The 27,823-nt window shown below is 40.0% G+C and overlaps 1 protein-coding gene across 2 annotated transcripts in view; it reads right to left on the bottom strand.

Moving 5' to 3' along the window:
• Positions 1-27,823, bottom strand: part of CMSS1 (cms1 ribosomal small subunit homolog) — a 237,715-nt gene that overhangs the window by 30,153 nt on the left and 179,739 nt on the right. Inside the window, exon 1 of one of the 2 annotated variants that reach the window (XM_010197483.2) lies at positions 1,423-1,618. The exons of the other annotated variant lie outside the window; for it this stretch is intronic. Coding sequence (XP_010195785.1) covers positions 1,423-1,519 — 97 coding nt within the window. The 5' untranslated portion in view covers positions 1,520-1,618. Of the gene's footprint in view, positions 1-1,422; positions 1,619-27,823 lie in introns of those variants that run through there. 2 annotated transcript variants of the gene reach the window in all.

Raw genomic sequence — 27,823 nt, 5'->3', positions numbered from 1 at the left:
TGTCACTCAACATTTGTCTATCTGGAAGCAGACTCATTCTTTTTTTGTGTTTTTTCTCCAAAGTCACACATCAGCATCGTTCATTTGCTATAATATTAACTCCTGACAAACATTTGTTCTTGTTAATAGAGAAGAATTAGGTAAATTGGGAGGAAAGAGAGACTTGGATAAATCCCTGAAACTACTTATGAGTGGGCTCTAGTCTAGATCTGACTATAAACAAGTTTTGCCCAGGAATGTAGTACGGCCCCAGATGTGATGTCTCCTTCAAAATTGCAGGAGAGACGTATTTTCTACTGTTCTCTCTCCATCTTGAGAACGACTCACAGCTCCTGTTCTTGTGAAGATAACACACAGAATCTGGTTAATCCTCTGGACTTCAACATTATCACAGAATTAGCCAGTGGAGCTTGCCAAAAATAGTAGGCTTCGATTTAAAAAAAATACATAGCCTACTTTGCAAAAACTTAATTCAAATTATTGTTCATAGATGTACATTGCTACTTTACTGATATCATTCACATCACTTTGACTCAAGCATATTTTTCAGACATAGACATCTATAGTACAAAGTTATCACAGTCTTGACTTTTTCTCTGGTTTCCTATGAATATTGAGAACTGCACACATGCATATAATATAGCACACACTTAGATATGTCACCAACAAATACATTCCACTGAAGAACCATAATGCAAACAAGCTTTCATCCCAACAGTTCATCCACTTTCATCCGTCATGTCTTAACACAGAACGTGAGAGAAGATATTTTGTGTTGCTCAGATTTCTGTAGCTTTTTTTATTCTGAAGTCTTCATGTGACATAGCAGTATCAGGTCCCTGCTTGACAGAGTATCAGATCGACTCCTATCAAGTTTAACTCTCCTTCAGGTTAAGAACAAAATACTCTGACATGTTGCCATATGGAATGAGAGTGGCAAATTCCCTGGATTATAAAACATCTGTTGAAAGGCAGTTCCCTAACTAAGGCCCAAGGGTTATGTTTCTATGCCTCTTATTCTCTTGCTTTCTCCTCTGCATATACTACTTATTTCTCTGCAGTTTGGTTTCTCATACTGCAGGTCATACTGTCCTTTCAAGCCACCCTGGCATCTCAAATTTACTGGAAGATACATTTGTAGATATAACACACTTTTCCAAAAAGCCTTACTATAATAGTATGTGAAAGGAAGGGTAATTTCTCATAGTCAGAAGCTTTTAGGCAAATACTATATCCTCTGCTGCATTAAGGTTTTTGAGGGGAGGAAAGGTGACAGGCTTTTAATCTACGTCTCTACTACAATGCAGTCTCTCATCTGTACAGGTCTTTTGTGAACTGGCATGCAGATCATTTGTCTAAATGATCAAATAAAGCACATTATGACTCAATCAGTTGCAACTGACATAAAAATAGAGCTCATACCTACATTCATTTGCAGCAAGCAGATGGTTGATTGCTTTTCTGTCCTTTTACGTTGCAATCCTGTTCCTTTAGATCCTCTCTTTGTAAAGAGTGACATGCTGGGAGGTCAGTTTTCTGACAAGGTCATCTGCCATCAGAGTATGAAGAAAACTGCATGGAAAGTGGGTTGAGCTATATTTAGAGTTTGGTCCAACTCCGTGCCAGGGTCCCCCCACTGTCTCTCTCTTGCAGCACCATCTCAGGTCTATTCTTGCAGATTCTCAGCCCACAGACACATGAGGAAAGTCGTTCTGAGCTACTACTGGATAGAGGTTTTGGCAAATTGCTATAAACAAGTGGATCAGGAGCTCATATGAGGACTCCTTAAATCCCTCACTCTTCTAGTATTTACTTTTCTTTATTCAAGTGGATTTTCTCTTTTAAGTGAATAAGGAGAGGACACTGCCTGCAATACTGCAAAAAGAGTCTCCTAAGCTAAGGTAAGCTTGCATAATTTTTATATTGCCATCATAATTAGAGAACAATTGATGACCTGGATCAGATACGTGGGTTTTTTTCTGCTAGATCAGTTCTGCATGTCAGCCTTAAATGTTTTTATGAATAATTACATTCTCTATTTCAAAACATCAGTTTTTGTTATCGCTATCTAAAGGAAACAGGAAAATAAAAGGATATCAGTATGTGCAACAGAATATACACTGTCTGATTTTACCTGTTTAAATTCATGTAAGAAGTACATAGCTAAGCCAATAGACTGTATCATTCTGAAAGTACAAGAAAAATAGATGTGTGACTGTGTGCATAATGATTACATATATAGATGTGTATTTAGATATGCTGGATAATGTTTTAGCTACAGCATTTTGTACAATATGAGCAAGTATGGCTTCAGGGCTGCAATATCGAGCTTGCTGCAAATAGCACAGATATATAAAACCCCCAATTAATTAATAGAAGAACACATGTTCAAATCCCTTTACAGTTCCAAAGAAGTTGTTCAGATTCAGCCAGAGTACATGCAGGATTAAAGATTACACTGAATTTGGTCTCTTCTTCAGTGAATGCTTTAAACTGGTCCTGTGCTGATGCTCCTTTAAAACCACATATGGCTGAACAGTTTTCCGTAGCACCCTTTTAAACTGTTGTGATTCTTAAGCGGGTAAAAACCTGGACAGAGTACAGCATGGCATGCCTGTCTGTAAGGAGATCCTAACACACATCAGGTCACATGGACATCGTGATACTGTGGTGTGGACTCCAACAAGAGGAGACTGTTATCATGTAAAGACACTCTGGAGCCATGGATTTAGCACTGGCACCTACATACATAGCTCCCTTCAAGACAAACACACAGAGAATAGTAACCTGAATGGGGTAGAAATAGGGTAGCAAGGTTTGCTTGACTTAAAGGTCCAAAGAGGGATCCAACAGCATCAAGAAGTTCTTAATAACAAAAACACCACATAAAAGCCTCAGCACAAACATCTGAAGAAAGGCACATGGGTTCTAGATCAACAGTAAGCAAAGAGCAAAAGAAGTCACTAAGTCACTGGGAGTCCATCTAAGCCATGACAACCAGCTGAACTCATGCACTTAATTCAGGTCATCTTTTCTTAACTTATCTGCAGGTTAAATAAAGCCGTGTATCAGGCTGAAAAAAACAAAAAAAGAAGGATTTCACAGTATCAAAAGTCTGGCCTGCTGAAGATAATTCTCATTTTGATTACTCTAAACTTTGTATGAGATCATCTCACCTTCCTTCTGATTTTTGTTTGGCAATTTATGCTCAGTCATGAGTGTTAAGTTTATTTAGAGGATGTAATAAATGCCATCCTTTTCACAGAAAATGCCTTTCTAGCAGTCCTAATGCTCTTCAACAAATAATAATTAAGGCAACATGCCATGGGACCAATTTGGGCTGTGACCTGTGATAATTGAGATTAATCCCAAGGGTTTATATTGCAACAACTCAAACTAGAGGTTGTTACTTAAGGGAAGAGTTACTGAAGTATTGTAAATGCATTCATCAAGTTCATCATCAGGTAAAAGGATTCACAGCATAAAGGCAACTAGTGCAGCCTAAGATTGGTAACAATCTTTTATAAACAGTTGATATACACTGACAGAAAAGAGGAAAAACAAATACAACTTTGTAAATGTTTAAGTGGCCAGGTTATGCCTAAAGTCATTGCTTAATGAATCTATGTGGTTTCTATGATGCTGTGGCATCTATCCTCCAGTTGTGCATGGGAAAATCTTATTCGCCCATTGACGTTAAAGAAATCGGGGAGCATAGGAGGTGGCTTAAAATAAAGCAGTACGGGTGTGACTGTAGCCTACAAACATAGTATTCACAAAGAACCCCCTGGCAGAGAGGCAGGAGTGTGTCTGTATTCTAGTGGTAGCTGGAGGTTGGCTTGTTTTGAAGGGAGGGTCACCATGTCTAGTCCACAGGAGCTGAGTGTACAAGTTCTCTGTCATCCAAACTGGTGGGAGTTTGTTGGCATACAGATGACAGGACAACAGCAACAGAACAGCACCATTGTGATGATAAGTATGAGCATGGCATTGGTGGAAAAAGTTATGGAGAAGCACATCTGAATGAAAAGGCCTCACGTCTCAATGCTGAGAAACCGAAATCTGCTTCTAACCACTTTCTGATTGAGGTTGATCTTGCTTAGTAGGATACTCCTCTTTCTTTTCTCTCCCCTTCACTATAAATTTCCAGCACCAGCATAAGCTGGCTTCATCCTGCTAATGTGTGATCTCTAATGGGCATGATGTGCCCATCTGAGTGGAGACCAACGGAAAAGGGGGAAAAAGATAAAAGAAAAATAGAAAATTAAAAGGAGGAAAGGATCTTTATTTTCTCCTCACTACAGACAACAAAGACTGAAACTCCCCATTTCTATTAGAGGGACTCAGATGGGACTGAAATCCATTCTCCTCACTGTGGATGTGCGGGCATGGCTATACGGGTTGACTAATTTCGTGCCTAAGGTTGTGGATGAGGAGGAAGACAAGGCTTGGATGATGACATATGTTACCAGCTGGCCAGGCAAAGCTCCAAGGGGACATTCACAAACTCCTGTCATTGTCACTGCCACCCTCAGCTGACAGGTGTATGCAAGGCCAGAGCCACATGGCTAAATCAAAACAGTGCCAGAAGCTTGAGTAAGGCCCACCAGAAGTCAGATCCCTGCTGCTACTCACTATTTATGTTCCTGCTTGGGTGTTCTCTCCAAACAACAAATGCTGCTGTGATTTTCCTCCCTTCCTGCTATCTCTCAGACAAACTGGACTGACAGAAACAAGCTGGGGTTAAAAGTGTCCCTCAACTCATCCCGAAACAAGTACCTTTAGCAAGAAATCATATCAGATGCTGGAGCATCATTGGCATATGGCTCTGTAGTCAGTGGGACCCAAAACTCACCACCACCCACCCCCATCAGCTGGTGATGTAGCCAACATACATAAGCCAGCAGGCTCAAAAGGAGATGGAAGAGACTGTGAGAAGAGTAAAGGTGGCACCTAGAGAGCGAGTCCAAGAGTATTTGAGTAGAGTTTTCTGTGTGTATAACTGTGTGAGGAGGTAACATGACATTTGATATGAGAAGATCATTGAAATTTCTGCATAGATATTGTCTTTCAAAGCCTTTCATGACTAGTGTCACGGATATACTTTCCAGGAAGGGAGTGACAGTGATATGTCAATATGTGCTGTATAGGAAAGAGGCACTTATAGGCATAGGAAAAAATCCAATAATCACAAAGCTATAGTTAAGAAAATGGTTGATTAAGTAACTGTAGTAATTCTGCTAAAGAATATTTTCCCTTGACGTTTAGTGGTAACAGGGAAGGGTAAGGAAAACAAAGTTCATGCTTGCAATAAGCCATATAGCCTCCAGCTTTGTCTGACCCGCTTTCACAAATCCATTTCCCAAAAATAGGAAGAAAAAGACCAAAAGAACTTTCCCATAGGTTCCTCTGCTGCATTTTGTGCTCTGAGCACCAGAAGTATAGAGACATCTTGTTGCAGAAAACAGTTTCCTGTGACATGAGGAATAGCCTCAGCATTCTGCATTTTCTTTCAGGCTGATACAGTTAGGCTGGACTACCTGAAAGATTTCCAGCACTGTTTTTCACATATTGCATTAGAAAATGCTACTTCTAACTGTAGCAAATTTATTCTTGTTTACCCAAAGCACAATAAAGCTTCATGTTTGGATTTAAGCAGAAAAAGGCACAAAAAAAAATCTATCTCAAGATCCACATGCTCTTCAGGCCAGCAGTACCATGCTGTTTCACAGCTGCAATTGCCAGCTCCGAACTGGTGAAAAGTGCAAGAAGACCACATTACTTCAGTGATTGTTCAGGACTGGTACACAACCCATTCATGTGAGATAAGGTCTGCTGTGCACAGCCTCCTTGTAAGAAGAGAAACCTAGGGTCTTCTCTGTGCAGGAGAAGAAAAGACAGAAGGAGTGGCTCCATCTGACCCCAGACATTGACCACCAGTGCCATCGAGGATATAGCAAATGTAGACTGCTTTCCTCCTGTCAAATCTGCAGCTCTCTCTGCCAGTCACTCAAATGCACATATATATGTAAGCAGTTGTGTAGAGACAAATGACAAAGTGCGTGGGGTGGTGGGTGCCTTGTGACCTACTCCCTAGCCATTAACAGCAAGATACAGTATTTTAGGCTAAGATGAAGCACCTCTTCTGAAAAGTGATTTTATATGGATGAAATGGAGAGCAACCACGACAGCTTTGCCTAATAAATAAAGATGAGAATGAAATTACACACTTCAAAGTAGTTAACTGGAATGATATAAAGCAGGGGTAGGAGACTGAATGTATATACCCAGAGCAGTGGTGGCTATCTACACTTGAGAATATGCTTTCTGAAGGATTTAAAAATTGAGGACACACAGGTGGCTACCTGCATGGTTTTCTCATTTTTTTATAGAGCTGTTCCCAACTCCAAGTTTAGTGACAGCTACAGAAGTAAGCTGAAAATAGAGCGCCCCAGCAGGACAAACATTTCTTACACCAGTAATGGAGGTACACAGCATGCTCACAGGAGGACCTTTGCTCTCTCAGGGGAGCTGAAAATGAGATGAGAGACTGGGAAAGCACCAGTACAGCTATAGCTGTGCTTTTCTGAAACAGCTTCTCTATGAATGGTGTATGCATCGCTTTCTGCTGCTCTGACATCTGCCAAGGAAGAGGATTATATACACGGCTAGATTGTATCGGTACATTTCATTTGAATGAAAGTGGTTAACTTCAAAACAAATCCCAATGAACTTTCCACCTATACAATGTGGCACAGTCATTCAGGGAGAAATAGTTAAAACTCAGATTATACAAAACTAACACAGATTTCTTATCTTCTATTACATAAGCCCAATTTTTTTTCAATCACAGCAAATTCACAGTGATCATTACTGGGGGCTAAAACACCAGAGAAAGTAGTCCAACAACACTCAATTATTTTGTCTTAAACATCAGAGAGTAAAAGTGCATATGCACAGCTGCAAACCTGTAAATTACAGTTTTAGATAAAGTGAAACTTGGAGTAAACATACTCATGTTAAAATAAATCCTGAGAGGTGATTTTTTCCATTTTTTACTCACAAGCATTCTGTTCCTCAGGCATTCACTTGAACAAGAGATCACTGTCCAATCTCTAGCATGCAAATAACACTTTAAAAAAACCCAGTTATTTAAAACATAGTAGTATTTAGCAGAGTATTCATGCAACTTTCTTAACCACTAATAATAATGGAGAAGAAAACAAGAGCAAAGGCTGAAAACAATATAAAATAATCCCCAAATGAATGACAAATGTTTTAGATACTCTCCCTAAAGAAACGAGTTAAAAGTCATCTGTAAAATACAGTAAAAAACAAGCATTTTACATTGTCTTGTCTGTCTTCGAGAACAGTTAAAGCAAATAGAAAATGAATGGCAGACATTCTTCCTGTTACAATGTTTTATTCTGCTAACATAATGGTTTGAGATGTCATCATACAAAACTTAATGTGTACCACTCTACGTCCATTTACACAATATCTGCCCTAAAAGAGTGGGAATACAAGGAAATCCCACTTGGGGAGAAAGTGGGGTGGTATAGGACAAGAAAACCTAAGGTCTGACATGATGCATTAGGACTCACATGCTGTGCAGTTTGATTCTTGCAGTCAAGAAAAGGGGCTGCATGTTCCCCACTGTACGTTTACTCACTAACCAGCACTGGCTCACCTAGAAGATGAGACAGCTCAGGTTGTGACAGTTTCTCAACACCAAGAGGTTGAAACTATATGACCTCTCAACTCTTTTGCAAGAGGAAACTTGATATTCCTGAAGGGGGAGAACCAGTGTTCACACCTTCTCACACCAACTTTCATGTGATATTCAGCTGTCTGAGGTAGACAACACCTAGTCTAATCATAGGTTTCCTGAGTCTTCCCCAAGATTGTCCCCTTACATAGGCAAAGAATCTTAAAAATCTCTTTCAGAGCATGGATTGTCCTCTGTTTTAGACTCTTCTGCCCTATCACAGATGTGGAAGGTAGGTTTTCCCCATCAAGTTTGCTTCTTGACAGTGGAACAAAAGGAAGAAATGCTAGGTTTCATCAAGCAAAGTGGGTTTATGGAGTGACCACTGGAGAAGGCATGGCTACTTTCTCCTCTGCTGCCCTTTCTTGTGTCAAGTCACTTAAAAAGAGCTGTTAACATTGAAGATGTTTTTGTTACTAAAAGTGCAAAGTTATGGTATATACTGGGCAGTTTCATACTTTGTAATTGTTGAGGATGTTCAACATATATAAGTTGATATGCTGTATTTTCTTTGTGCCTTGTGTACATACCCACTACATGTGGTCATAGGAGAGAATACTAGAGGAGCTATTTGGATGGAAGTCAGGTGCATGTATGTGTTTTGTTACATTAAAGAGTGTGGGAGTACATATTTCTACATCTGATAGGGACTGCTTAGCCTTTATCAAATTACTAACACTTTTTCAATCTCAGTTTGCCTTACTGCAAAAAACCAAGATGCAGATATATCCCTGAATGGGGTATTTTGGAGCCTAAATAATATGCATAAAGTATTACAGTAGAATAAAATAATAGCTGCTTATTATATTCAGACAGAAAGGACACAAAGGCTCTTCCTCTAACCCTTGAAAACACATCAATGTTTTAAAAAAATATTTTAGAAAATCCAAACCAGTTGCATTTAGATCAATAAGATGAAATGCAAACTTGAGTCTCACTCTATCATAGATACACAGCTCAGTGGGATCCCTTTTAATTTAGAACAACAGTTCTCCAGTCTCAGTACTGACTGTCACAATCAAAGGCTTCTTAGTCATGTCTTTGCTATTAGCAGCTTCTGGGAGAGTGTCCTGACATGAAACAAGGGAATGATAAGGGTTAGCCCTATCCAAAGAGTTTCACCACTACATCCAGCTCAAGGACAAACTGATGACAGATTATGTAAAGCTGAAATCAGAATATATACAGTATGGGAGAGACAGAAGCAGTGCTTTATCTAGGCCCTGAAGTCTCAACTGTGGAGACAGCCTCATAAAGCAGATGTCCTCTGGTATCCTGTACAAACTCACGTGCTGTGAATTCCTCATTCGAGACCCTGTTGGGAAACGTCGTCTCCTCCAGCTTGATTTACTGCAGAATTGCTGATAAGAAAAACTTGCTGGAGCAGAACACTACCCGAAGCACAATAGGGACGAGATAGGCAGTATATCTGCAGAGGGGAGATGGGTGTCTTAGCCAAAGTTACAGAAAACAGCAGCCATAAAATAATCCAAGTCCTACTACCATATGGAAAACAGCACAAGCCTCGAATCAGAGATACTTTGTCTCCCACCGTTTGTCTCTGGCAGCAGAAAGAACGGCCATATACAGTGAATACTATCAGAGCCCGGCATAGCAGTAAAAAAATAAATCCTACCTACTGTCATGGTAATTTTATCCTTTTGTTTATTTTTTTAAACTGAACTATTTACTTAGCTCAGTAATGGGCAGGACTGGAAGGCTGCACCGGGGCTGCAATGAAGGTAAAACATTGGGGAACAATTTTGATTACAGTGGAGGTTTCAGCTGACTACATTTTAATTAATCGTAATAGGAGAGTGTTCTGAATTCCCACGTATCCCATTACAACCTGTAGACTAACTTGACTTCTTTTAAGTCATATTTTAACATTGTTCTAATAAATTCTTCACCAGTTCTTTTATGCCTCAGAGGTAATCTAATTTCTTTTGTATTTTTATTAAGAGGTTTTCAGTAGGCATTTCAACTACAAATCACTGAAGTGATGTGGCTGCAGAATGTCAAAAATGGACTCAGAAACCTAAAATTACAATGAATTAAAAATATTTTTTTTTCATATTGAGGAAATATTTTAATTCTGAATAAGTCTCTGTTATAATAAAGATAAGCCACTGTAGTATTTGGTTAAAAAGATCAGCAGTAAGCAAGCATAATATCAGATATCATCCACTATAGGATAAACACATAGGCTGTCAATGACAAGACAAAAGGAGGGTGGTCAGGGTTCAACACTCCGTGCAGTGTCTACATTATCTGTAGAATTGAGGCTTAAGTGAGTCATGCTTAAACACGGACAAATCACGTGTAGGAATATGTGGCAACAAAGAACCGGATCCCAAAATGAGCAAGTGCTGACCTAATACGTCATAAGACCCCACAGAGATGGTATAATTTATATCTTTAAATTCACAATGCACGTACATTTCCCTTTGCATTTGTATTTGCATCCTGAATTCATCAGTGTTTTGCTACTCTACAGAAATAAGAATGTTCACCTGCCCAGTGGTCTCCCAGTTTCTACTGAGATGCCCCAACATCAGTTAACTGTGACCTGCAGAGGTGGCTGTACACTGCCCCTATCCAGCAGCAGTAGTAGATCTTCCTCCAAGAGGGATGTAAAAATCAGAAAAATTTCCAGACGTTATGAAAGGACCAGGGAGAAAACCTGAAGACAGCTATCAAGAATACAAGGTTAAATCCATGAGAAGGGCAGAGCCACTGCTGAAAGTTAGTGTCAGTGGTGGCAGGAAAGGGGATGAAGACAACAGATATGGAGCCCTAGCTCTGAACCTGTACACTTCTCACGTCAAAAATGCCGCTTTTTTACAAAACTCAACCCTTCTCAATGAGGTGAGCCACTGCACTACCTGCTTGGTGTCCAGGAGGTCACAGAGCTGTTCCTTGGTCCCTGCATGGGGGCACAATAGAGGGGGTGATTCCTGCTGTCTTGAGGCACTGTCATACAGTTGTAGAACCATACTTTCTCTTAAGAGTACGTGCTATGTGGTATGGAGCCCATCATTGCTACACCACTAAGACAAATGCAGCCTGCCTCTGACAGCACTCCATTTCCATTACCTACATCTTTTGAGAAGATAAGCACCATGATTATAAATTTTCCCCTAAACAAAGGACAACTAGGGACAAGAAAAAGTAACTTCAAATGGTTCCTTACTCCAGTGTACCCATGAAGCTGCCAAAACCTAACCCCAAAATTAAATAAAACAAAATAAAATTTCAATTAGATTAGTAGTCCATAGTGAAACTGTTCTGTGTAGGACAAAAAAAGGTATCTCATTTTTGTGTAGAAGCAATGAAGCAAATGTGATTGAAGAGAATGATAATGGATTTCTTTCAACAATGGGGAAAGGTACAGACCTAAGCTTGCTTCTCTGGCAGGGCATCTAGTTCAGCAACCACTATTTTCCTTTAGTTTCTGCTAACCTAACAGTACTATTCTATTTTACAGATGTTATTACCACAAATACTAGGCCAATAGTATAGGCCAATTTGCTATAGTAAACAATCACAGAATTGTGTAAAGGTAATGGAATTCTTGGGAGCATGTAAGTTTTTTCTAGGCTGGAAGCCAGTTGTTCATGCCTAGCAGTAATTCTAAAACCAACGTTTAGCTTAGGGAGTTTGGACTGCAAACCTCAAAGAGGAAAAAGTGTTATATTATTGCCACAGATCAAGGCACAAAACTTTTTGGTTCAGAGTGGCAGATTCTGCACAGATTTGTAATTTATTTTTTCCTCACACTGAACAACCAACCAATTATTTCAAGTTTCAGAAAAGCTGGAGTGATGTATTTTTCACACCTGCTCGGTACACTGTCAGTTACACAGTGTTCAAATCAGAAGAAAAGGAACAGCTGCTGTTGCTCTCCCTGCCTCAGGTTAATCACCAGGAGAGGGATCTCCCCATCAGGACCATGTGAAAGCACCAGCACCCACATGGTGCAGCAGCCTCCAGTGATCTAGAATTCCCCTTCTCATTTTCTGTTCTTCAGTCATGCCTTGTCTTTTAACTGCATCCAAGGATGAGCAAAGATAAATAACAAAGTGCACTTTACCTGGGGCTGACCCTAAAAGCCACTTCAAAATTGCAAGCTTAGGCAGATCCTAGTTAGAATCTCTGAAAGAAGCCCAAAAGAGCTTGAGCTTACAAAGCCTTATCACTCCATGCCTCTGAACAGTACCTTGGCTGCTAAACGAGCTCTTCAGCAAGAATGACTCATGTCCTAGGACTTTTTTACACTGAAGTCATTAAGTAAGTGAAGGTAAATTAAAAGAGGGTGGGAAGCTGAAGCACGCTGCCCGCTGGCCTAGGTGAACTTGACAGAAGTCAGGTTTTCTCAGCTCCCCATAAGCTTACAGCCCCAGGAAGCATATCTTGGCACGAGGGTTTGCCCTAAAAACACATTGCAGGTAAACCCATGGCTGTGTTAAAAGTCTCCCACCTGTAGCTACTAGCCCTGTAGTCACTGAACACAGGGAGAGAGGCAGCATTATCTCTGGAAATAGGGAGAGTGAGCTTCTTCAAGGCAGAGAATTATTCTGTCTTTAATCTTGTGCCCCAGTAAGACCACCAGTGCAGTACCACTACACAGCACCAGTGCCTTACGAACACATGCAATAGTAACAAAGATGCTCGTAACTCCAAACTACATCTATCATGACAATTCCTCTCACAAACAGGAAGGTGACAAAGAAAATGCTGCCTTACTGCAAGTATTGGTTTTACTGGGTTTGGTCTGTTTATTAAAAAACTACAGAATCTCTACATCTCCTCCTTAAATTGCTCATGCAATGTGTTGGGAACGTAGACTGTGCATTTGAAACAGCTAAATCACAAGGATGCCTACCAAGTAGGCAGGGATGAGGGGTAAACTACATGCATAAGAATCTTCAAGCTGCCTACACATGTAGCAGCTGCCTCTTCTCCCACAGGTCACTGGAAAAATCCACTTATCCATTCTGATTGCTTTTAAGAGCAAGTAAAACACAGGCGAAAATACAGGGCACTGAGCAGGGAACACATCTCAGACAAAGCAAGGCATTTTTTGGATAGGCTCAGACAATTTCTAGCCTATTTTAATAGCACTTAAAAATGGCAGAAATCTCACAGAGGAGAGTCATTGTTGTCTCTACCATTTGAGAATGATGAAGATCATGGGTTCATTGCACAGATCAGCCTTGGTAGGACAGTAATACACAAGGTGCAAGGGATGTAGATCATGAGGCTCCAAACTGCGTTCAGTGCAGAAAACAATCATGAGACCAAACAATTATCTTTCTAACCTCGAAATTCAAAATGGGAAGCAGAAGTGACTGCAGAGGATTTCTGTTCAAAAAACATCCACTGTTCTGGTTCGTCGGTCATGATTTCTGTTACCATGTACTTCAGGAAGCTCGCAGTACCTTTGTACTCCGCTATACAAGTAGGAAACCAAGTTCCTTCTGTTGTATTCCTGCGTTGAATTACAGAGTCATTTTCCTAAGAGAGTTTTGAAATGTACAGAGCTTGGAGCTGGATATGGTCAGAAGTCCATAGATCTGTCTGCTGCATTCAACACAGTTGACTACAAGGTGCGAGCAACTTGCCTGCAGAACCCAACAGGAGTTGATCTGAATCTGTCTCAGATGGTTCATCTCATTCCTCTCAGGAGGCCCAAAGAAAGCAGCTGCTCTTCCTCAGTAGGAGTGCTTGCTATGGCATCCCAGCAGATTAGGCTCCATTCCCCATGAAGCTATACATTATTAATCTTATCTGAAGCAGACAGTGCTGACGCCTAGCTTCCTCAGTGTCTGGAAGAACACCAGCTGTCTCCAGCTCAGCCCAAGTAAATGGAGAGAATTTGTGCATGTGTCAAGAGGAAATACTTCTGAAAAACTCTGCAGGATTCAGAATCCTTCCCCTCTTCTTTTCTCTAAGCACTATCACAGCAACTGCTTGAGCTTCATATACTCCACTCCATCTCTCTGCATGCTGAGGTACAACAGGCTCTCTTTTCTATCCTCTGCTTAGAAGGTAACTGTGCCACTTCCTCTCAGACAAGGATCTAGCCCCAACAGCCCATCCACTTGGGTTTTTTTTGGGATAGGTTACTGCAAGCTTATCTCTACCAGGCCAGCAGAAGAAGATGTCCAGATGATGCAGTCAGTGAAAGATACAGCAGCACACCTACCAAAGCACAGGAATGGACACTGCAAAGAAAGTTACTGTACTCAACGGTTCCCTAGCTTTTACCTCCTAGAAATCCTTCACGGACTTGGTTCTAAGGCTCAGCAGTCTCTATGGTCCTTTTTCTTTGTCAGCCTTGGAGCATTACAACCAACACATACCACATAGTTGCTAGTGTTGTAAATAAAAAAAGTTCTTTTTTACTGAAAGGCAATTAGTTGAGGAAGAACTTTCTACCTTGAACTTAAGAACTGGTCTGTAAGGGAGACTAGATAAGGCTCGTATTCATCATCCCTTCTTAAAAGCGGTCACAATCACCTGGATGGCAAATTGCACAAAATCCAGGAAGAAATGGATCTTTACTGACTTACAGAGCTTTTGAAGCCTCTAAAATCTCAAAGGGATTTTAATGGTTGTATTTACATGGCATAGACTGATACAATACAAATACATGGCTTAACAGGTAGATTAAATCCTTAAAAATCAAGGAATGCTAAGCACTGTAGCTAATTTTGCACCAGAAACTTCTTTCTTGGATCAGTTTTATGCTTCAGGATGCAGTCCACCAGTGAGTTGGTTTATGAACAGTCACATCAAGGCACACATATCTTGCATAGCCCATTGCCTCAAGCAAAATAGGGGTCTCTACTGCAGTAACGTTACATGTGAGGAAGTGCTACTCTTAAATAAAAGCCTTTCATTCTGGAGTAATTTCAAAAGAGTTTTTGATTCCCTAAATCAGGGACCAAGACCTCACTAGTAAGTAGAAAAGTGTTCTACAACTTGAAATGTTGTAAAAAGCAAAGCTGATGAAAGATCATTCAAGCAACTTAATGGCTTATATGCAGTCATTTTTACCGTAGAAGTTGACACAACAAGTTCAGGTCCAACAAAACCACATTTTTTGTGGTTTTGGAAAATGCACTAATGGAAAATGCACTAATTTACTTACTGTTTCCCACAGTTTCACAGCACTAATCAATCCAGATTTGTGTCATTAATCTCTAGATTACCAGTAAGAGTGCAGTAGGTGGTGATTAAAGCAATAGAAATACCCCATAATACAGATGTTATTGCCTTTGTCTGGGGAAGCACCGTGTGGTAAGTAAATACTAACTTCAAAGATCCAGCTCATTTTACAAAGTGGGCTCTCTGATGAATGTGGAATTTGGAGCGTGTGAGCCTAATAACATGTTCCCAAGATTTTTTTTTTTTAATTAGTAATTATAATGAAACACTAGGGCTACTACATCATCAAAACAAGATGATATAGTTACTTTTATTTTCCAAAGCTTCTTTTTGGAAAAGTAATCTGTTATCTCAGGTACTGTTTAGAAAGTAAGATCAGTAGATTAAGTCATTTACTTCCTCAAGTACTGTGCTTTTTTACACTGCAATATTTACCATACAGCTTCAGGCATGGCAAACAAAAACTGCTTTAAGTCTGTGATTGCCTCAGATCTGTTTGATAGGGCTTTTTATTATGCCTCTTGCAGTAGGCTGACAGTTTTGTAGCATGAAGTCCCAGACTTAATCCTGAGTACAAAGTATTGGAAAAAATCAAGATTTCAAAGTAGAAGGCGGAAACATATCACATCCATACTCAAAATTACACAAGGCAGACTTATTCATATAAATTTACCTGCCAAGCATGTATGAGGGTGTTTGATGGTTTATCACTGTAGCAAAGAAAGACTAGATAGGCATCAAATTAGCTGTAGACTGTAGACTTCCTCACACTCGTATCTGGGTTTGACCCTAAGATTCATCAGTGTATTTTTATTAAGATAAACTCCCAAAGTCTTCATTACAAAGCAAGGACAATTAGCTTCCCCCATTTCCTGATTTCCAGTTAACCAGGTCTTAAGAGTCTGATGTCTCACATACTAACGTGGAGAGTTAGAGCCAAGATCTACCTATTTATACAGAAGAGGAAGCATTTTAAATACACATTAATAGTGTTTGATTTTAATTACATTAGACACAGTATTTGTCCAAGCAAAAGCACAAGGAGAGTACATTAAAAACCAGACTTCCCAAAACTTGGCTGTTGAAAGAAAATTAGGGTCACATCTCTCATGTTAGAAATGTTGATAAAAGAGTACACAGTTACTGACAAGGTTATTGCCAATCTGAATATGTATTGGCTGTTCAGACAGAGGACACAAGATTTAAAGAATAAAACAACATTTATTTTTATATAGATCTGTTACTTCACATAAAATTAAACAAGTTGTTTGCTTGCTCTGTTGTTTTGTTTTGTTAAAACCAACCACCATTCAGCATGTCTTTAGAAGAATACACATCTTTCAGGAGTCCTTTAATTCATCACAGAAATTTATAAAGCCATTTCAAAAATAAATATTTAGAGGTCATGTAAGCAATGAACTCAAAGAATGGCTTAGATCCAAGCATTGTGTAGACTGAATGATGTGATGCTCCAGACATTTTTTCTGCCCATGTGGTGCCATCAAAGAATTTTAGTTCTTTTTAAACAACATGACAAAAATTCAGTAAGGAAAGGAAGAAACATTGAGGATCTGAGAACTATGAAATGAGACAGGGGTAATGCAAGAGAGGTCATATCCCACCACTCAAACATGGGCCAGCAGAAGGGAAGGAATGAGATCAGAAGAAAGGTCTGAGCAGTAATGGCAGCCAGGTCTTTTCTTTGAAAGAATGTAGGAACAAAATTAATTCAAAACACAACCCCCTAACTTCTCTTCAGACACCATCTACTCTCTGCATCCTCTTCTTCTTACTTGTTTGGGTAAGATTTTTACTAGGCAAACTTTTTTTATTGCCCACTTGGATCCTGAGGTACTTGAGGAAAGCGCTGTCATCCCAGCATTGTGTGGTTGGCAAAACACTCTGCTGCACTAATTATCTTTCCTTGATCAAAGAACTTCCTGAGGGTCAAGGTAAAGGGGGAGGAGAAACAACACCTCTCTGTTAAGAAAATACCTCCTATTTCAGATCACAGGACAATTTTTTATTTAAGTGCTGCCACTGCTTCAGTTCAGCAAAAGCTCAAGAGAATGACACATCTTCTGAATTACATAGCCATGCAAAAGACCTTCTTCCCCAACCTTGCCACTAATCCCACCACCAACCCATGCCAGGTCTCTGTAGCAATTTGCAGCAATACATTTCATTGGGCTACTCTGCTAAATGAGTTGCAGATGCTTCTGTAGTAAATCTTTCCTTAGTTGTGCGCTTCATAAAAATAAACTGGAAAAGTCTGCTTCATAGACTCTGTATCAGCCACAAAAAACTGCATGAAGCCATGAAGTCAAGTCCAGTGTTCCCTGGAGAATTCTGGAACACCATTGTCACATCCCACTTTTCCAATCTGTTCCACTCAGCTGAAAGGACGTTGAAACCAACATTTCTGGGGACAAAGAAAATCTCGTTCCATTCTTCTCTCGTTACTGAAGTGTGGCTGAAACCTTCTATTCTCAGAACAGCCAAAAATAAATAAATGCTGGTACATGTAGGGATATTTTAGCCTCAGAAGAGGAATTTCTCACAAGAATTTTTGAGCAGTTGAAGATGTGGGAAGGGACACTACTACTTGCTCTCAGTTAGAGCAGTTGCTAACATGATTATATGGGCTCCCTTTAAAGTTCATTTGTACAAAAGGAGGTGAAGTCTGCCAGCAAATAGCAGACCAATTTATCATCACACTCATAAACCTCTTTTCCTAGAACTGCCATACATCTGAATATAACCCCTCAAAGCAGATCCCATGTTCAAGATGAATGCCAACTAAACGCTCTCGTGTCAACTCAAGCTCTGTTTCAAACCCTAGGATCCCATTCTTTAATGGCATCACATATGCTGAAAGTCAATCTGTTTCTGGGAAATGCCATTGCACTTCCACTTCTGACTTCTCCTCCTTTCTCAGGTTTACCTTTATAGCTGAAAAGCTTGTTTTGTGCTCAACTCATCTATACCATAAATTAAACTGGTAAACATTAAACCCTTAGTACTTCATTTTGGGTTTAAAGTGGAGATAAAGACTCTCCCAAAAGCCAGGATGCTAAAACTATCATTTAAAACTACAAATTACAGTCTTTTTTTTCCCCAGAATCTTCTGTATTTATAATGAAAAAACCCACAAAGCTTACAATAAAAAAAAATCTATACAAGCAGGATGAGATTCCAGAGGACAGCCATAATCGCTTATGCAAACAGATAGTAAGATCATTTTCCTCAAATCATACATCAAGTTAATAGCAAAGCCAAGAACAGTATGCAAATCTCACTGACATGATAAAACATCAATAAGTCCATGTGTGGCTTTTCTACCTATTCAGGGAACATGTCTCTACATCTACTTACTTTTCACATGCTGTTTATGCAAGACAACTATGTTTTTCCCACACTTGGGAAATGTTATATGTAACTGAGTGAATTACCACCAGAGTGGGAATCATACCTTTGAACAGTCTTAGTTCAGTTAAATTCCTAAGTCTTTATGCTTGTAGTTACCACATTTCTCTTACGGTTACTAGAAAGAGTACCAAATTTCTCTTCTGAAAACCCCTTGTGCTTGAATAGGACAAATGCCTCCCTCTTCCTTTCTACATGTATGGTAGATCTCTCCATGTGTCCTCCGTGCTGAATTCCACAATAATAAATTGAATGAAAAATTGGACTCACAAAAAAAGGAAAAGAAAGCTGTTGGCCTTGTATTTGCAAGATCCCTGTTTCTCAGGACACTGTCAGCACACAGAGCTCACAATGTGGTTACCATCCCCTTTGTCCTGCTTTTTAGGGAAATGGGGTTTATAGATGACAACCACAGTATCTGTGTGTGTATGTTTATGTCTGTGTGGTGATCCCAGAGTTTTTCTCTTGGCCCACAGTCATTATACCAAGGTTTGACAAAGGGCTGTAGAAAGCAAAGTTGCTCTTACAAGTTTTGCAAAACAGTCAGGGAGAAGATTCTATAATTATCCTCGTGGAAAACGAGGCTGGCATGCATGATCCCAGAGAATAGGGAGAATCACAGCAAATCCCTCAACCAGGGGAAAAGTTTCAGCTGAGACTCACAGTTAACCACTGGACACAAATTTATAGGGAAGTAGGCATATTCAATCCTACTTGTCTGGCTAGGCCAGGCTCTGCAAAACATAGTCATTCAAAATATTTATTCCATTCTTTCTTCTAAGAAATCTTTCCCAGCTGTGGAATGGGGGTGAGCAAACTGGTGGGTGACACATACATTTTGTAGCACAGAAAGGATCTTTATAAAAGCAAAATTTGTATTTTCCAAATCAAAAAGAAAAAAAAAAAAGGGTAGTGACAGCATCTGTCAAGGGAATCTGTTTGTTTCTAATCCTGTCTTTTCAAAACACTTTGCATGCAACTACTTTCAAACACAGAAAAGCATCCATTCTGAAATAAGCACCAGGGGAGAGACAAGGTATGTGTTTTTGGGACAGCTGAGCTGGTTTTCTCAAGGCTTGTATGTCAGAGCACAGATCTCTATTACGAATGTTTTGATCACAAAACCCCAACCAGTGCTGACTGTAGCTGCTGAAGTAAGGGTAGAAATGGGAATACTGATACTATCAGCCCTATTCAAGTCCCACCCCTCAGTCGCCTGTGACAGTTTGGCTGTAACAAACCAACCTGGCAATGACCCAATAGTCATGTTGTTTACCGCTAATCTTGCTCATGACGATCCAAGGCACAAGCACAAACCACTCACCTGGCAGACCTGTCGTCACTTGCGGGAAGCAAGCAGTGACCTTTTCAGACAGCAAGAACTCCAGCAGGAAAACACCGCTTGAACAAACCTTATCATGCAATAGAAGACTTCCCCATTGGCATAATAATGCAAGGGCAGACTATTTCCCACCGTCAGTTTACTATATGAGGATGTAGCCTGAGTGAAAGAGAACACAGGAACTTCCAGGCTAAAACAGTTGTGACAGACCACAGCAGGCACACTCTTCCATCTCTGGAGGAGATCAGATCTCACCAGACACATATTTCACAGCAGAGCTCCTTTGAGAACAATGTATTTAACAACATAGATAACTGTTGGGATACAGCAGCATGCTATAGAGAACACTCAGACACATGGCTGCACAGCACAGAGGGCTTCACTGATTAGTGAGAACAGAGCTTTGCCACACTTTCTCTCGAACCTCCACCCTTCCAGAAACTGAAGAGACAGCATGGCAGGAGAGAGCTGTGGATTCTCTACAACTCTATTCACCTACCTCAACTGCATTGTCTTGCTACTTAACACCACCAACCCCTCTCTCCACCTCACTCACAGACAGCTTCCTTTCTTTCCACCTGTGAAATTTTGGATGCTATTTTTCACAAGCAGAAGTTACCAACATCGATAAAATTCTTATACCACTTTTTTTTTTTTAAATGTTAAAAAAGCTTTCTCCTTGCACTAAATATATCTCTACCTTCCATGACTCAATCTCTATCTATAAATACTTCAATGGGCTTTATTCCACTTATTTTTCTAGTTTCCCAGGTGATGACATCACAGGCCTTCAACCTGTTCTTGTGCAATCAGCGTAGAAGAGGTCAGTGAATTGGCAATAACAAAGTATGTGAGAGACAGCAACACGGAGTTCAGAAATTTGATAATGCACCAATACAAATGCACACTTTCCTCCTTAAAAAGCTCCAGAATAAGAAAAAGCTTCATGAGCAAATCCTTCACATTGTGATCCCCTACACTGTTTAGATCTGGTTACATAAGCACAGTTTGATTTGTTTGCCTTCATCTGCAGCTAACCTGCAAGAGGCACAAAGATCTGGTGTCTGAAGTCTAGAAAAAGGACCCAAATACAACAGTCCCTATACCTCTGTGAAGCAGGTAATGGACAACCAGGCGTGGACATCAGTTAAATATTTTTGCCCTACTTTTCTCTTGCTTTCACACTCGCCAGGTCAATAACCACTTCTCATTTCAGCAATTTGGGCTGAACATGCAGTTCTGGCCATGTTGTGCGTTGGGCATGTCTGCCACCACCAAAGTAAGTACTGTGAACCTCTTCTGTAGCATGTAATGGGCAAGCTGTTCCAACAAAGTTCTGCCAGGGCTGGGTCACGATACTGTGGCAATGAATTTGGGCTACAGTGGACTGTTGAGCAAACCATTATGTGTGAAGTGGGTCAGAAAGACACTTCTCCTCAGTAATACTGAGAACTTGAAAAGGCTGGAGTCTGGCACAGATAAACGCATAGGCTGCAACATGCTTTTTCTCAAACACCCCTCCTCCATTCATGAACTCTTGTACAGCAACATGAGACTCTTGAGTGGGAAGCTCAACAAAACACTTAAACTTCTCTTTGCCCAGGAGAGCTTGGTTAGCTCACCAGAATACAGGAATTTTAAGTGAAAGCAACAAGCTCTAAACCGTCAATTTAAATCCAGACCAGTTCTCCCTCCTCATTAAGGCCCCATGTAGCTGCTCCTGTTAGCGAGGCACTGGAAGGGGTGATATTTCAGGCCTATTTTTCAGCAATGCTCCAAAATCCCTGGCTAAGAAGCAAGCCTGCCAATCAGCCACCTTATTTTGCTTGCATGCAAACCCAAGTCGAGTAACCTGAGGAGACATTAGCAACTCAACACTGACCGCAAATTCACGTCGTGGTCTGACCAAGTGGCACAAGCACTTAACCACAGCCTTTAACAACAGCACGCTGTGCACACTAATCCCTCCTTGATACTTCATGTCAGCTCCCACTGTGAATCAGCCCAGACGGCAATGGATTTTGGCTTAACAAGCTGACTCAATTGCACTTGCACTTTTTGGAGCAAGGAGGATTCCTACCTACATTAGTTCTTACCTACATTAGACCACAGTCCTGACCGCAATCCACCAATCTCCTCTGAGTGGTGCCTTACCAGAGCTCACGTGCAGCCAGGGCTGTTGCAGCTGGGACTGCCTGAAAGGCCTAGACGTTCCCTTCAGGGGAACACACTGAAGAAGTTGATGTCATTTACACGTTACCTGACTGATGTGCAAACTTGCTGGCAGCCAAATGCAACACAACAGTGACACTTTAAAAGAAATGTTCAGGACATGTTTTTCATTACCACAGTCAATCCAAACACACCATTACTGCCTTCACTTTATCCCACTGTGCAACAGACATTAACAAGCTAAAGCAATAGCAATCCATGGATGATGAAAACATTCCACTAGTAGACTGGACTACGCTCAACACTGTGCAGGAACATCAAGTAAGGTATTTGCTGTACCCTGAAGTGTTTTTTTTTTTTTTTTACAACACATTAGACTTGTTGATTTGTTTTAATTGAAAATTGTGCTCAAGATCCTTAGGGCTTCTTTTTTCGCAACAGGGCAGAACTTCACAAGTCTAAAAATCAGTTCAAAAAAAGAAGAAAAGAAAAATTCACCAATCCTTCCAAGACTCAACACCCCCCTCTGCAAAAGAAAACTTTTTTTACTTATGTCTCCTGTTTCCCTTTGCATCTGCTTTGCTTTAAAAATATGACAGTAAAAATGGATAGTCCAATAAATCAGAACTTCAGTAAAATGCCACAAAGCACTTAAGAGGATTACACATTGATATTGTTGGTCAATAACATTAGATCTGCTCAGAAGAGGTGCAGTGATCTTACATGATCAAAACAACAGTATCAAATTTCTCTAAGTCCAGTGAGCAAAGGGAATGAACTAAGATGTTCAAAGGCCTCAGGTCCAGAGTAAGGTGATGCCCCAAGGCAGGGTGACACAGAAATGGGTGTAGTCAGTAGGGCACCAGAAAACATTTGACTTCCCCATTCAGGAAGGTCAGGCACTTTGACAGGTACCCACTGCATTTGCAGGTGGCTCGTCAGAGTGAGCTGTTCAAAGCAAGGCTCCTATTGACTCTTGTAGATTAGGAGCAAAACTTTTAATCATCCTATTTAAGAGCAAACTTTTGGAGAGTTGACTGTTCTTGATGAGTATGCCAACCAACTAATAGCTCTGCCAGCACCGAAGGAGTCACTTATCTGAAGAAAAGACATTGCACAGCGTCACTTCTAAAGCCAAGTCAGTTATTGCCTTCCAAATGATATCTCAAAGTTGCCAATAGCAATAAGCAAAGTATTCATGAAAAAAACATAAGGGAGCACAAACATGGGGATTAGCTGAAAAATCAGACAGAGATTTTTACTATTTTTAATTGCAAATGCAGTTAGAACAAATTCTCCTAGTGACAATGTAATTTAAGGAGTTTATTATTCAGTATTATGTCAAACCAACATTCTGCAAAACATTAACCTCTATCTCAGGTTCATCCCCCAATATACTCATTCCAAAAAACCACTACATTTAATCCCCAAATTTATAAAGCAGATAACATAAATGCTATTGCACTCTACTCTAAGGAATTACTAGCACAGTACTCTTGAAATCTCTAAGGAAACTCCTGTTGCGATAATATTTTAGACTTCAGTCCCCAAAGCAGCGTTTCTCAAATGACCTCAAGCCTAAAGCTACCTAAGTTGCATTAAAGCTGCTCAGACATGTTGTTGCTGGCATCAGCTCAAGTTCTTTGAAACTACAGTTAAGACGTCCAATAAACAGAGAACAATGAAGTCACCACATGAGAAAGATTTTTAAGTTACCTCAAAAAAGGCAAAGCAGATCTTGCACATAAACATCAGCAATCATTTTAAAGGGTGGCTGAGTGCCCTCTTTACTCAGAGCTTGCTCAGACATTATGCTCTTCAAAGTACTGCACGTCTTAGCCTTCAGCTGTGTTACAATGCTATTGATCAAGGACCATGATATACGTAACCTGCCAGGGGTGTTTGAAATTTAATCTGATCCTCATCAAAGGAAAAAAATTCCTCACTCTTATTACAGAGTGTAAAATGTTACCAAATGCCTCCAAGCGAGATGGCTGCCTCTCTGGGGTAACACCTTCCCCCCACAGCAACACCATCAGCTCCAGGTGAACCATATGGGTCCTCCATGCTACCTCCACCTTTCAATAGTGGCTTTGAACCAAGAATGTTACTATTGAAGAACAAGGGCGGAAGGGCTGAATCCCAAGATAAGTAAGCGACAGGGCTGACCTCAGAAGTCGTTCCCTAGGGCACACCATTGGGATTGCATGAGGTTCCTGGAAACAGTATATGAAAAACAGACGTTGAGGTTTGACCATTCATAGGCAGGAAGTAAACAATGTTTAGCAGAAATAAGACACATTTACTGTTCAAAGAAATTTAAAGCACATACAAATCGTGCAGTGGTTAAAGTGGCACTTAGATCCTGTAAGGTAACCTAGCAGGAACAGATCATGGCAGAATCCACCCTTGTAGCATATGCACCTGTGCACGCTTGTGAAGGTATGAAGAGAACTACAGATGCAGCTCTCCAACACTCCTCAAGAAACATGGCCAGTACATTAGAAAAATAAGAACTACAGAAACACTTAAGTCTGTTCCAGATCCACTCCCAAAGAAGCTAGCAGAAAAAACAACAATAAAAACCTCCAAAACAAACAACCTGCTTCAGTGGGAAGAAAACCAAGCTACTGATGAGTACTTCTGATAATCCTCCTCCTCCTATTAACACGCTCTGCTGAAAAGCAAGCTGTGTGAACTGTCAAGCATTCCAGCTTTTGTCTACCTTGAGGTCCATCCCATGCAGATAAGCCTCACTCCTGAGTTTCAACCTTAACACACGGAAGAAACCAACTCTCTATACAGTTTGAAAGTATATGCTTTAAACATTCTCTAATACTTAAGATTATCCCTCTGTTCTAACATGCCACAGGCTTCCAGAGGAAACTGGAAAATAAAAAGTTTGCAAAACATCAATAATACGGAAAAAAAAGCAGATGATACATATGATTGGCCTAGAATTTGATGCCTATCACTCAGAAAGCCATGATCCTACATTCAAATTTCTTGACTTTTTTCCTACTGTGATGACCTGAAGGACAAGTATCTCTGTCTGGACCTTAAAACATGAGCACCTCAGCTGCCTAAGCTGCAGTATTAGGACTCATAGTTGGAGGCATCTGACATTGTTCTCATTTTGTATACTCCATGACAAGCTCAAGTGGACCACAGTGATAATCACAACAGAAACAACAGGAGTCTTGTATTGATCCCCTGCCACCTAGTTGGTCTTAAGATCAAGTAAAACGAGAATATGAACTGAACTAGAACATTACAGAGTGATTATTCCAGGGAAAATACTTAGTGGGCTTTTTAATTTTGCTTCGGTTAAATAGGTTTGGAGTGACCCACTCCAAAGTTTTACCTCCCCCCAAGTAAGTCACAACTTGTGCGCAGCTGAGGAAGTTTGAATACTCACTGAATACTCTGAGCTCAACAGTTTTGCGTTTCTTTTCATTACAGGTAAATTAATTACTAAGGAATAAATAATTTTAGAGGTACAATACTCAGTGCTTATTGAGTTCTGCTGATAAAAGTCCATAAGAGCTCCATATACTTTTTATCAATCACATTTATCAATCACAAATCTAGAAAACCGGACCAGCAACTACTCAGTATTTCACAGAAAATATTGTCTTTTTCTTTTTCAGTACTAAAAAGGCATAGTTTTTAAGGACCATAGGGAGATAAAGAAAAACAGGTTTTTATCAATTCCATATCATGCAGCCAAAGTCTCATTCCCAACTAATAAGAAGACCTTCCCTCGATGTAGCTAAGCTGCACTACACTAAGATCTGGATATTATCCTGGTGCTAAGATCTCTTGATTATTAAAAATGTGGAATTCTATCAAAAAGTTGATGTGACACAAAAATATCAAGTGTCAGGTACACCACCAGGGCACGGAGAAGCTCTCAGCTCTAAGTCCACACACTACAAAATGTAAGCATCTACATCAGGCTCAGCAAGAGAACAGACATTTATCCCAATGAATCCCAAGGCCATCTTGCTGGTCTGTGACTCTGGCTTTATAATTCTACACAGAAATGGAATAAACTCATATGAAAGTAGCACTCTGAAAACTTAATATACTAAGAAGTTGTTCCTGTGACCCAAGAGATAGGCATAAACCATGATGAAAATATTAGCAAATAAGTTTTAGGGACTGTGATCTCACAGATGAAAACAGAACAATTATACCCACTGACACGAGATCACAACATGATACAAAAAAAAAAAATACCTTAAATCTTAAAATCTCCAGATGCAATGTCTGTGGCCAACATCTATATTAGTCACACGTGCACTATCCTGAAAGCAGGTTTCAATTATTTTTATAGTGACATAATGCTCCCTTGACGATCCTAAAGTCTTAGTAGCATATGACAATTAAATTTTATTCTTGGGAAGACAACGCAAACATCTGTAACTTTGAGTCTATACAATAAGTAGCAAATTTTCCATTTTCTTCACAAGAATAGTGACTTTTCCACAATACCATAAAGCTACTGACAAGCTACATAGAGGAATTCGAGGGGAAAGCAAGGGGAAGACTTCTTCAAGGTCAAGTGCAAACTGGAAGTTTTATACCTTTCCAGTTGCAAGAAAAATGAGAAACAAATCACTTCATTCTTTGTAACAAAGTATCAACTAACATACTTAGCAGAAGGAAACCCATTCTTCACCAGCCAAATATGACTTGCATTTGGTGAACTAAAAATGTATCTACAGAGATTTGTTAATACAATTGACCTCAAAATTTGGAGCTTTCTTCCTTCCAGCTGCAAAACAGATCAAAGTTATTAATTTTTAGGGAAGGCTCCAAAGACCCCTCTACCATCTCTTCCTCACAGAAGTTACTCACCGAGCATTAGCGAATACAGTCAATCCTAGAAACTAAGGAAACACTGTTATCCCCACTTTTGGATAAGAAATCAAGCAATTAACTTTCTGTGTTTTCTACCATACACTTGACAGCATTGGTATGCAAGATTTAGCACGCTGCATGATGCCACCACTGACTTTCCTAGTGTTGCTCTCCTATGTTTGATCTGTAATTACCGGAAAGAAAACAGCACGATCATCAGGGCTGTTTCTTTTCTCCTCCTCTCCTCACCTTTCTTAAGATGAGCTTAAGGTGAAAAAGGAGAAATTAAAGAGACTACACATACTCAAGAGAAGCACAGAAAAAGTAACCTGAAGGTTACTTAAAGCTTGTTTTTCCAGAGGAAAAACAGGGAGCAGCAACGTAACTACAGGTCAAGCCAATTGTTCACTTCAGCCACTTAATCCAAACTATAATTTGATGTGTACATGCTAGGAATCAAAGAAGAGATAGCTAATTTTTTAATCTAGGGGAAAAAAAGAAAAAGACTGGTTATGGTCCTGTAACTACAGATTCCTTGTAACATGTCACGTTAATGCTTATGTCACGGCTGCATGTGGAAATGCCTCATGCCTGGTTCCTGTCAGGACTGTCAGCACCAGTAGCAGCATCTTCATACCTTTTCCTTCACCTTGGGCATGTGATTAAAAGAACCAACCCCTACCATTCTATGATTCTATGATCACCTAATTCTCTGCAAACCAGTAGGGAGCAGGCAGCCTTGCACTTGTTTATTTTCAGAGAACTTTAAAGACCCAATAATGGTGACACAGGATTATCCCATTCCTCTCCAAGTGTCATCAGATCATTCACAAACTTAACTATAACCCATAGTTACTGATGCAAAGAGGACAGTTTATGATTTTTTCTGTATGTATGTTATCACACAGAAGCACACAGAAGAACACAGATTCAGAAAAATGAATACCCTTTTAGATGTGAGGCTAAAGTGAAATGAAAATGAATCCATTCCAGATAAAAAAGGCACTCTTCTGAAGTTCCAGATATGAATTCAGGACCCCTAGGTGACAGGGATCTATTTCTGAGACACATGGAAA

This window comes from Colius striatus, chromosome 1 (assembly GCF_028858725.1).
Source record: "Colius striatus isolate bColStr4 chromosome 1, bColStr4.1.hap1, whole genome shotgun sequence".
NCBI lineage: Eukaryota > Metazoa > Chordata > Aves > Coliiformes > Coliidae > Colius > Colius striatus.
The sequence above is the reverse complement of the archived record's forward strand: the minus strand, read 5'-3'. Positions and strand labels throughout refer to the sequence as shown.